This window comes from Eptesicus fuscus, chromosome 20, assembly GCF_027574615.1.
Source record: "Eptesicus fuscus isolate TK198812 chromosome 20, DD_ASM_mEF_20220401, whole genome shotgun sequence".
Classification (NCBI taxonomy): Eukaryota; Metazoa; Chordata; class Mammalia; order Chiroptera; family Vespertilionidae; genus Eptesicus; species Eptesicus fuscus.
The window spans coordinates 38161344-38173183 of record NC_072492.1 but is presented as its reverse complement, the minus strand read 5'-3'; the positions used below and the strand labels follow the sequence as shown (position 1 = coordinate 38173183).

Genomic DNA, 11840 nt, shown 5'->3' with positions numbered 1-11840 from the left:
ATTTTCTCCTATTTTCCCTTCAGCAGTCCTTCCCCCACCCCGCTCTGGGGGCAGAAGCTTTACTCTAGCTTTGTTAGTAAGTTCTGGTTATAGACAAGGGCTTGGTTTAGGGAGGCAGGCCGGTCATCCAGAATAGCTTTGGTTCTGTCCTCCGTGTCCCTTCAACCCAGCGTGAGGAGACCTGTGTTTCAGTGAAGCCTCTGATGAAGGGAACAGCATAGGTAAAAAGTGGCATTCATTTATTCATCGAGGGTAAGTATAGACATTTTCTCAGGGGAGCCTGAGAAGCATCTTCATGGAAGTGAGGGCTAGGCCCAAAGAACGGACCTATTTGGAGGTTTTGGCAAGGATCTAAAGCTGTTTCCTGATTTTTGGTGTCCAAGGCCCTGTGGCCTGTGACTTTGGTTTTAGTGGTTTAGGGGAACAGGAGGTGAAGGCAGAGGTGAGGTAACGGGTAAACCTTTTCTGGGCCCTCAACTTCTCCTGTTGGTCTGATGAGGCACTGGACTTTGCAACAAACAAGGGGCTCAGCCGTGCAAGTCGAAAGTCTCGGATATTTAACTCTTCTAGCTTCTCATTCTCTTTTCTGAACCTTGTAGGCTCTGCCTTCTCCTTGGTCGGAGGTGACTCAGATACAAAGAGAACCTTGTTTTTCAGCTTGTGTTCGATCCAGGGATCAATTGAGGCCAAAATAGTGAGTGTTTCTTGTAGCTGCATTGAAATAAAGGCTCTGTGGCTGGCTCACTTCAGGCTAAGGCTAGGTGGGAGTGGAGGGGGTTACCCATGGGAGGGGGAGCTCTAGCCACAGGGCACTATGGCCCCAAGGAATGAGGTCAAGGGACAGTGTGTGAGGACTTATTCCCCTCTCCTCCCTCCTGACAAAGCAAGTAGTGAAGATAGATGGGAAAGGCTTGGAGGAGGGGTTAGAAGAGGAAGAGGAGAGTAGGAATGCCTTACACTCTTCTTTACAGACTGGCTGTTTTCTGTATCTAGCATGTCCAGGAGCAAGTGGAACACTTGTGGGCTGCGGATCCCCAGGACGCCCTGGTAGAGGCAGAAGGAGAGTGCCTAAGTAATCAGCCCCAGGAAGATTCCCTTGTCAATTCTAGTCCCCTTGTGATGGCTCTGTGGCCTGGAGAGTGGGAGATAATGACTTTCCAGCTGAGGTATCCCTTTCCTTGCCTTTTGGGGCCACTGCATTAGGTTCCATTGCACATTATTCACCAGGAAGAGTTCAGAAAGTTTCTCTAATATCTAATTCTCTTACATCCATCTTCTGTCCCTTATCCCTTAACCCACTGTCCTCTAATCCTGAAGAAAAGGTTACTCTGAACTCCTGGTAGGGCTGGAATCTATATATATAAAATCCTAATATGCAAATAGACAGAACAGTGGAACAACCAACAACCAGTCACTGTGATGTGCACTGACCACCAGGGGCAGCAGGTGGCAAAGCATGGCAGGATGGTGGAGCAGGTGAGTGGGGCTGCCAGACCTAGGCAGGGTGCTGGTTGCTATCATCGGGGTGAGCCTCTGGTGGTTACTGAAAATTCTTTGCTCCCGTGCACTGTGGCCCCACTCACACCCGGTGCCAGAGCCGCTGCTCGCACCTGCTGCCAGCGCCAGTCCTGATGGCTCAGGGCCGTCAGCGGGTGTGAGCTGTGGCTGCCGGCCCCGATCGCCCCTGAGGGCTTCTCCACCCCTCCCTGCTCCTGAAGGGCGATTGGGGCAGCAGCCACTGCTCACACCTGCTGACAGCACCGGCCCTGCTTGCACCCGCTGCTGGTGCTGGCCCCAGTTGCTCCACGCTGTGAGTGGGTGCAAGCAGGGCTGGTGCTGTCAGTGCGTGGGGTCAGCAGTGGCGGCGGCGGGAGTGGGGCTGCAGGCAGAAGGGTACAGGGGGCCGCGGCAGGAAGGGCCCGGCAGGGGCACAGAGGATGGGCCAAGACCCACCCTTGTTCCCACTGCAGCCTCACGGCCCACTGTTCCTTTCAAGGTGCACAAATTCGTGCACTGGGCCCCTAGTTGTAAAATAAACAAGTGAACAACCCGGAACTTTACAGCCTTTTTTCCCTTTCAGTAACTGCTCAGTTGCCTATTGCCCTTGCCATCAACACATCTGATCAAAGAAGCAAAACTGGCCTTACCAAAGAGATGACTGCTTCCTGGCGTGAAGCGGCTTGTGGGTTCATTAGTTGCCTGTGTAGAAGGGAGAAAGTGTGTTGTGGTTCAGTTAAGCAGGAAGGGAAGAAGGCTGATAGTTTCTTGTTATAGCCCAGAGTGAGTTGAGCATAAGGCTGATGAGTGATGCTAATTTCATTAATTTTTTCCTCTTGTTTCTTGGGTCAGAAGAGGCTGGGAGGGGAAAAGGAGATACTGAGGAGGTGCTGAGTGACAAATATATCTGTTCAGAACTTTACCTTTTACAAGTCCCATTCATGTCCTCATCTTAATTTGAGCTTTATAGCAAGCCTGAGTGGTAGGTATAATCCTACCACTTTTTATAGTAGAAGGAAAGTCCAGGGGTCAAAAAGTGACTTGGCCAGGGGCAACGGCAAGTGAGAGCTGAGAACTGGCAGCAAGTTCTTAGCTCTCTCTGCTCCTCTGCCCCATTCCCACCTCCTAGGATTTGGCCCTGGCAGCTCCCAGTCTAAGCCACTCACTCCTCCACCAAGTTCATCATCATGGGCTTCATCTTGAGCTCTTCCACAGTTTCTGCCACAGCCTGCCTCATAGCCTGAAGAGGGATTAAGATGGGACAAGAGAGAAGGAATGCTGGGGTGCACCCTTAAGTGCTTCACAAACCTTTGTTGAATGCTTAGTTTGTTGCATATACCTTCCCTGAGGGAAGGTCTGGTGGGGAAAGCAGACAGGTGAGTAGGCAGTTACATTACTGTGATAAGTGTTACAACTAAACTAAGGGTAGGGTGCACATAGGAAGGTCTCCTAACTTAGTCTGGGCACCAGGGAGATTTCCTGGAGGAGGTGATGCCTTAACTGAAACCTGAAGGGTGAGTGGGTGTTAACCAGGCAGAGGGCTGGGGAAGGGTGATTTTCTAGGTGTGGGTGCGGGGGAGGACATGTATAAAAGCCTGGAGGCAAGAGAGAGAGCACAGAGTGTTTAGAGAACAGAAAATAGTTCAGTTTATCAAGGTGACTACACTGTGACTCTTCAACATGGGACACTCTGAGTAGTTACACTGGGATCACAGGTATAAATCAGGGTAGGGTCATCCTAAGCATAGTTGGTGTGTGGTTCTGAGGAGTTGAGTGGTTGAGGTGAAGCTGGAGGCGTAAGCAGGCTGGGCGGTGAAGGACAGTAAACCATTCTGAGGGCAGTGGGGAGCTATTGAAAAGTTTTATGCACAGGTAAGGCACAACCTGATTTACATTTTAGGAAAATGTCTTTAGATAAAAGTTGTGTGACTAGTTTTGTATAAGCTGTTGTAAAGGTAAAAGCAATGGAACATTGGAGGGCAGAGCTGATGTTCTTTGTGGTGATTTGGGAAGGCTTCCCATAGGAGGTGGTGCTTAGCCTGGTCTTGAAGGAGCTGTCATATTTGAGTAGGCAGAAGGAGACAGGAGTTACTTACCAGTGTGACCTTGCAGAGGGGAGAGGGATGACTGGGGCATTTTGTCTGAGCAAAGGCAAGGTGGCTTGAAAATGGGCTGCATTAGGGAAATGGAGTGGGTTAGAGTGAATGTGATTCTTTGCGGGGCAGTGTGGTGGGAACCAAGACAGGGGAGGTCTGAGAAGGGAGAGAGACAGCTTTGGGCTGCCTGGGCTCTGGAGCTTTGGTCTCACGAGGAAGGGTTCATTGAATATCTTCCTCCTGAGTAGCTCAAATGTGAGTCCCTCCAGTTCCTGTGCCTGGATCTGTTCCAGCCCGATGGTCTTGAGCATCTGGGTGGCCTCAAAGCGGTGCTGAGGGCAGGGGTGGGGAGCCATGAAGGATAGACTCCCTCTCATCCATCCCCCAACCCTGTCCTAGTGCTGGAGAAGGAAGGGTACTAGGCAGCCCTAGACTCACCTCAAGGACACAAGAAGAGCACAGCTGGTCTAGGACGGCCCTGATGACCTCGGCTGAGTGTACACGCATAATCTTGACCAGCATCCTAAGTGTCTATGGGGGGTAGGCAGGGTGGGTGGGGTCCAAGAAGCATCTGGATGGCCAGGCCGACTTGAGGGCTGAGTCTAGAACTTGTGAGGAATAGGTGGGGCCCTGCCTCTTGAGTGTGCACATACATAAATGAATACAAATCAGATGTGCACAGACTCATGTATATGCCGGTCCACATGACCCCATACCCATGCATACACATTCACACACAGAGGACCTGCAGTACTCCCTGCTGAAGCTATTTTGCCCTGGGATGAGGATGACAGGGTCCAGACCCCCATGGAAGTCAGCACTAGCCTCTGTTTCCCCCGTCCTTCCCAGGGATCCAGCCTCCTGCCCCGCACACCTTCATCCTCTGGGACATGGACCCGTGGCATAGGCACTGCAGCAAGAAGTCTCGGGCTGTGTTGCTGCAGGGTCTCAGGAAACCCAAACACAGGGCTGCCTCCAAGGCTGCTTCATTCGGTGACTTCAGCATCAGCATCTGCAGCACAGATGCCAGCATCCCTTCATCCCCGATTTGAGTCCTCTGAGAGGAAGACAGGAGGTGAAATGGGCCGGGACTATGTTCTCAGCCAGGCTTTGTTAAGAGGGCAATTCTTTGCTGCTTCCAGACCATTCTCCCTAAAATGAATCTCATGTTATCAGATTATTTTATCCACTTCTTGTTTTTGCTGTCATCTACTTGCTCCTAGGTCACATCCTATCATTTCTCTATGACTTTATCTTCTGAATGGGTCAGTGTTACTCTCTTAACACTTCTGCTGTCTAATTCCCAGCATTTAAAAATATATACATGTCACTGATCCAGCTCCTCCCCTCCAATAACCTTGTACTCCACTCTATGTCAGCTACTAATTCCCACAAAGACTTTATCATTACTTATTACTACAATTTCTACACTTCACGGTTCCCATTCTGACCATCACCACCTATCTTTCCAGCTCACCTCTTGATGTTAACAGTTGGACTCCACAAGGACTAATCATCATTAAGCGCGATTTCATTGCTCCTCACCTTCATCCCTCTTTACGCAGCTTAAATTCTATGGTCCTGCTATAATTACTTCCTGCCTCAACTCCTTTACCTTATCTTGGTTCATGGTATTCGACTCTCTACTTGCTCTGTGCCTGTACTTCCTGGAGAAAGACACAGTCACAATGATTGATCTTGCTTTAGACGTTTGAACACAAACCTCATGTAGATTCCTAATGCTGCCTACTGATCACACTGCTTTTCTCCAGGCAATTCTCTTTCCCACCCTCTACTTCACACCCTTTCCTCTGGTACCTCTAACGCTTTCTTCCTCCATTTCCACTCAGCTAATGACCTTGCTTCCTACTTTACTGAGCAAGTACAAGTTCCAGAGATACCACCACTTTTATCCAACTTCCCACCTGTCCCCATAGTTTCTTCCTTTCCACTTGTACTGTAGACCAAACCACCTTATCTCCAGTCAGTCTGTCCATCTGTGTGTTAGAGATCTCATTTCTTCTCACCTACTCGAGAACATTGCCGCACAACTCTTCCCACTCTCTTCAAATTGACCAGTTTTCTAACTAATGAATTATTACCCCTCAGACTAGAAACATGTTATTTTTCTTTTTCTAGAATCCACCCCTGGTGCCACCTACAATCCTTTCCAGCAAAACTTGGAAAGTGGTCTGTTCTTGCTATACACAGGGGGGCAAAAGTAGGTTGTAACTGGTAGGTGGCTACGCCAGTGCTTCTATTCAGGAAACTCCACAGGACAATGCCTTCCCATCAAAATCAGGAGCTAGGTTACCTTCTCCCTGACCTAACCTCCAGCCAACACCATCAATTACCTTGCCCTACCTTGCCTCAATTACTGATCTCCTCCCAATCACCTTGTCTTTGGGGATAGCAGCCCAGAAGTTCAGAGCTACTCGTAGTCCCCTCAGAGTATCCATCCTTTGCTCCTCATTTGGCTCCTTCAACTGCTTGATGAGAGCCTGGATCACATCCTTATTCAGGCAACCTAGACAGGGAGGGTCCTGAGGTCAGGGCAGAGCCTCGGGTTGCTCCTCTCTGTCAGGATCCATTGGACACCACTGTGCCCTAAAGACATAAATTCCAAGTACTAGGTCCCAAGATGTTGCCCATCTTTCCAGGACACCAGAGCAGCTGGCTGAGCGCAAGCACAATTCCAATCTCCCTTTTCACTTCACCTCTCTCTCTCTGCCCAACAGTACCTAGGAGAGTTCCCAGACACTGCCCAGTGCTATGTTAGTACCGGCATATACTGCACTACCCTTCTGTCCTTACCCAGATGGGAGAGTGGCTGCGCTGCCTCACCTCTCTCAACTCCCCAGCCAGGGAGAGGATATACTTACCCAGGATGGCCAGGGTTCTATAGGCCTCATACTTCACTCTCTCTGGACCAGTTTCGACCTGATTTAAGAGGCAGGTGGTGGAAACAGGCTATAAGGTGATGGGATGTCAGAGCTTTAAGAATCTCAGCTTAATCTCATTTTATAAATGAGGAAACTGAGGCCTAGAGAGTGACCTGTCTGTACTCAAAACAGAGTACAGCCAGGAAGGTGCAATGGAAGGAACGCAACTTGGAGTAAGACTTGTTCAAATACCTATCTGGGATCTATGCGCCATGTGGCCTTGGGCAAGTCACTTGGCCTCTCCGAGTTTCCATTTTCTCATTAGGAAAATGCAGATACTACCACCTATTCCTAGTATTGTAAGATTTAAATAAGATTATGTAGAAGGATGCACGCTCTCCATAATAAATGGGCATATAAATATGAGGCATTGATTCAGTTAAGGGAGAGAATGAACTCAGTCTCAGTTCTTTCTTAGTTTTTCAGTTGAGTGTCTTCTTAGACAAAAGGACTCTTCAGATCCCACCTCCCCCATCCTTTTAGATCAAGCTGCCCTTTAAAGGGCATGAGCTGGCGTATGCTGCACCCTAGTGGCTCTCTTTGCTAGATCTGACCCACCATCCTTGTGGCCTTGTCTGTGCCCATGTCCTACACACCTCATGCCCTGCTCCCTCCTCTCCTGAACTCGGTGCAGCCCCAGACTTACCACCTGCAATAGTGCCTCTATGATAGACTCGTCACTGATGCCCAGACACCCCAGAGCCTGCAGGAAGAGGAGTAGAGGACAGGGAAGAGACCTTGGATACCACCCCAGGGGTTACCATTCTCTGTACACAACTGGATTTGGTTCTTGGAACAGCACCCAACCCCCACCTCAAGCATCTTTCTCCTCTTCAACTCAGCCAACTCCTACCTCCACCCTTGCAACTTCTCACCTGTGCTGCATAGTATTGCTCATCCTCTCTGGGAGATTTCAGGCTTTTTGTGAGTTCCTGCCCTTCCAAAGGAGCCAGTGGAAAGGAGGGAAGGAATAAATATAGCTGTAAAACTTCAAACTGAAAGAAGCTCATCCAATCCAATCCCTTTTCCTCCTTGTTCTCGATGATGGGATTGAGGGCTGAAGGACGGTGTGAGCTCAAGGTAAGGGCATCCACAGGAAGGGAGTCTCTCTATCCTCCCTCCCACCATGGTCCCTAACCTTTAATCTTTGCCACTTTAAGGGGTCCTCCATAGGGTGTAAAGTCTTGGGTTCCTTCGGATATTTTGTAGTCAACTTGATCATGGGGAGATGGACTTTTTGGATGGCACTTCCCTCTTTGAAGTGGTATCTGTGTGAGAGATGGCACAGACAGCCTTGGTCCCTGGTTCCCGCCCCACTTCACACATTTTCCTCTACTCCTGGTCCTCAGCCAGAGGACGACAGATGAGCCTCCTTCTACCCTGAGGTCTTCTCTGGGATCTGTAGGCCCACTTGCTCCACTCCCTGCCCCACCACACCCTTTCGTTCTCTCTCCTAGAAGGTGCACATGGTGTGGAGCAGAGCAGTCAATCACACCTAGGTTGATCTCTCATTTTCTGCAACATCTTCTGGGCCATCCGTTCCTGCTGATGATCATACAGGGTGTGCCAGTGTGTGTACAGCTCAGGCTTCTCGAAGTAGCAGTATGGTGCCGCGTTTGGCTTGGCTGGGTGCTGCCTCCAGCACTCTGGACTTGGGGGGAACTCTTCCTTTGGTGTCTGGGAGAACAGGGTGGATGGCAGAGCAGTTGCAGATTTAGTAAACAGCAATCAAATAACAGGATATTCAGTTAAACTTGGATTTCAGGTAATGAATGCTATATACTGAATATATGTATGTGTGTGTGTGCGCACGTGTGTGTGTGTGCGTGTGTGTGTGTGTGTGTGTGTGTATACTAGTACAGTGGTCGGCAAACCGCGGCTCGCGAGCCACATGCGGCTCTTTGGCCCCTTGAGTGTGGTGCTTCCACAAAATACCATGTGCGGGCGTGCACTACAGTGAGATTGAAACTTCGTGGCCCATGCGCAGAAGTCGGTTTTCTGCCTGGGCAAGTCTATTTTGAAGAAGTGGCGTTAGAACACTCAAGGGGCCAAAGAGCTGCATGTGGCTCGCGAGCCGCTGTTTGCCGACTACTGCACTAGTGTGTGTGTGTGTGTGTGTGTGTGTGTGTGTACACACACACAAGAGGCTCAGTGCATGAAATTTGTGCACTCAGGGGGTGTGGGGGGGGGCAGGTCCCTCATCCTGGACTGCGAGAGGGTGCAGGCCAGGCCGAGGAATCCTACTGGTGCACCATCGGTGCCGGGGAGGGATGCGGGAGGTTGGCCAGCCCGAGAGGGACTGCGGCCCATCTTGCTCGGTCCCAGTCAGCCGGACCCCAGCAGCAAGCTAACCTATCTGTCGGAGTGTCCCCCCACCCCGGGTGGTCAGTGCACGTCATAGCAAGTGGTTGAGTGGCCTTAGCATATCATTAGCATATTAAGCTTTGATTGGTTGAATGGCTGACTGGTTGACAGGACACTTAGCATATTAGGCTTTTATTATATAGGATATATACTGTGTATATTATGTGTGTGTGTGTGTATGTATATATATATATGTGTGTGTGTGTATATATCCTAATATATATATATATATATATATATATATATCCTAGTGTGTGTGTGTGTGTATGTATACATACACTATATACATACACTAGCTCTCTTCTGCTTGCCTCATCTGGCCGCCCCCCCCCCCCCCATCACTGCTTGTAGCTTGCACCCCGCCCTCCACTGCTTGTAGCTCTCTGCCACTAGTAGCTCACGCCCCGCCCAGCCCACCCCGAGAGCCGCTGCTCATTTGGTCGTTACGGTGTTAGGACCACTGGCTTTTTACACACACACACACACACACACACACACATTTCATTGTTTATGTGAAATTCAATTTAGTTGGGTGCTCTGTGTTTTATGAGGATCTCTGTATTAATTAATAAAAATGACTCATCATTCAGCACTGATTGCGTAGCCTAGGCCTTGCAGATGGCACCTCACAACAGTTCCATGAAGGGTGCTGGGCAAGGGTTGGTCTGTGACAGAGGAGGCTTCTGAGGCTCATAGAAGGAAAGTGATGTATCCAAGAATTACTAACAAATTCTTCTCTGCCCTCGTTACTCAGCCCAGCTCAGAGATGGGACCAGAGGAAGTTCTCAACCTTGGCTGCGTATTGGAATTATTCAAGGGAACTTTAACGTGCCCAAGGGAGAGTGCTAGGGTTCTGTGAACCGACTTTAAAGGGAAGGGACAGTCTGCTGCCCCTCCTACTTAACAAAGCTCCCAGGGTGGCAGAAGTTAGGGGTCTTACCTGGTGGCAGGACAAAGGGAGGTAAACAGGTACTGAGGCCTTTTTGAGTTCTGTGGGACAAATGAGACAGCAGTCACAAAGGTGGGTTAAGGAATCATCCATGCAGGCATTCATTTATTCAGCACTTAGTGAACAGGAGTACTCGGCACCAGGGAGGTAAATAAGGTCTCATTCCTGTCCTCAAGGGGCTCATGGTTTCCCGATACTTTGCTGCTCAAAATGTGGTCTGTGGAACAGCAGGATTGCCATAGCCCGGGAGTTTCTCAGAAATGCAGACTCTCAGGCTCCACCCCAGGCCTCACAAATCAGGATCTTCATTTTAACAAGACTTATATGTACTTTGAAGTTTGAGGAACTCTGGTCTAGCAGAGTGGTTCTCAACCTGGCTGCATATTGGAATTATTTGAGGTTTGGCCCTACATAGGACTAATAGAATCAGAACAGATTCTCTGAGGAAGGGGCCCAGGTATTAGAGGAAACTCCCCAGAGGATTCTAATGTGCAGCTAATGGTGGAAACCATTGGTCCTGGCCAGTGTTTTTCAAACTGGAGTGTGCATTAGAATCACCTGGAGAGTTTGTTCGAGCAATTCCCTAGAGCCGTGGTCGGCAAACTGCAGCTCGCAAGCCACATGCGGTTCTTTGGCCCCTTGAGTGTGGCTCTTCCACAAAATACCACAGCCTGGGCGAGTCTATTTTAGAATAAGTTTAAGTTTAAAAAATTTGGCTCTCAAAAGAAATTTCAATCGTTGTACTGTTGATATTTGGCTCTGGTGACTAATGAGTTTGCTGACCACTCGCCTAAGAGGATCGATTCAGCCTGAGAATTTGCATTTCTAATGAGATGCTGATACTGCTGGTCCTGGGACCACACTTTGAGAGCCACTGGACCAGCTGGTGAGACAGACTGTTATTAGTGATTAACAAAGGGAAACAAATGTGAAGACAGGTGATAGCACAGGTGGTACAGATGAGGGACCCTTAACCTGGCTCAGTACTAGTTTACCCAGAGACTCTGCACAAGCTGAGTCTTCAGTCCAAGTAGGAGTTAGCCAGTGATGGCGAACCTATGACACGCATATCAGCACTGACACGCGTAGCCATTTCTGATGACACGCGGCCGCATGCCGAGGATGAAACATTTACTGCTCCTGAGGATGAAACATTTGCGACTAGAGTCTTGGAGTTAGTTTTTTCCTCAAAGTGACACACTACCCGAGTGATGCTCAGTTTTTTGGTGAAGTTTGACACACCAAGCTCAAAAGGTTGCCCATCACTGAATCGTTAGCCAGATAGATAAAGGGAGGAGCATTAGGCTCGGGAACAACTTGTGCAAAGACCTGCAGGTGTGAGTGTTAGGTAGAGAGCCAGGGTGCAGGTGTGGGAGCAGACCCTGGGAAACAAAAGATGTCCCACTTTAGAAGACCCTGGAGACTTACCTTGCCAGCTGTGGGGAACCATCCAAGTGTCCATGGGCTTTCCCTGACCCACCCCATGGATTTGCTGAACTCACTCAGACCCTTGCCAGGGAGGGGAGCCAGGGGGCTTTCCTTTTCAGGCCCTTGCCCCTGATTCTGTTCCTCTCCATTCCAGCCTCACCTTTGGTCCTGTTTGGATATTCCAGCCATGGGTACTCGAACATTGACCTGGCGATTTCAAAGAAATCGACTGATTTTTCGTAGGCCATCTTTTTATTCTCCTGGTGGGGCCAGAGGGCAGGGTGGTGGTGGTAGAAGAATACAGGGCTTTTGGGGATGTGGAGACACAGCTCAGGGAGACCTGTCTTCTGCACAAAAGGAACTAGTGAGATGTCTGGGCTTCTGGAAATGGAAGTTTCCAAGTGCTGAGCAACCAGGTCTCCTAGGTAACTAGAATGCTCCAGTTCCATTCTTCAAAAAAAAAATTATTGATTGATTTTGAGAGAGAGAGAGAGAGAGAGAGAGAGAGAGAGAGAGAGAGAGAGGGAGAAAGAGAAACATCGATTTGTTGTTCCACTTACTAGT

General features: G+C 49.4%; 1 protein-coding gene across 2 annotated transcripts; it reads right to left on the bottom strand.

Moving 5' to 3' along the window:
* Positions 1 to 236: 236 nt before the first annotated feature.
* HEATR9 (HEAT repeat containing 9) lies at positions 237 to 11617 on the bottom strand. 2 transcript variants are annotated; one of them, XM_054709528.1, is made up of 15 exons: positions 11437 to 11617; positions 9840 to 9889; positions 8031 to 8212; positions 7674 to 7803; positions 7411 to 7467; positions 7182 to 7238; positions 6476 to 6533; positions 5990 to 6120; positions 4468 to 4650; positions 4032 to 4124; positions 3806 to 3925; positions 2664 to 2737; positions 2148 to 2199; positions 958 to 1044; positions 237 to 711 (listed from the first exon to the last, which is right to left on the bottom strand). In XM_054709528.1, exons 1-15 carry the CDS (start codon positions 11522 to 11524, stop codon positions 352 to 354), a joined length of 1722 nt encoding a protein of 573 aa, XP_054565503.1. In that variant the 5' UTR covers positions 11525 to 11617; the 3' UTR covers positions 237 to 351. The 2 variants fall into 2 exon arrangements, with proteins under 2 accessions (XP_054565503.1, XP_054565504.1); XM_054709529.1 differs by lacking the exons at positions 5990 to 6120; positions 6476 to 6533; positions 7182 to 7238; positions 7411 to 7467.
* Positions 11618 to 11840: the final 223 nt, after the last annotated feature.

Coding starts and splice junctions, on each gene's coding strand:
- HEATR9 (XM_054709528.1), bottom strand. CDS start 11,524: ATGGCCTACGAAAAATCAGTCGATTTCTTTGAAATCGCCAGGTCAATG. Junction 6,534..7,181: donor TAGAGGCACTATTGCAGGTG/GTAAGTCTGGGG, acceptor CTCTTAAATCAG/GTCGAAACTGGTCCAGAGAG. Junction 2,738..3,805: donor TATTCAATGAACCCTTCCTC/GTGAGACCAAAG, acceptor ATCCCTCTTCAG/GCTATGAGGCAGGCTGTGGC.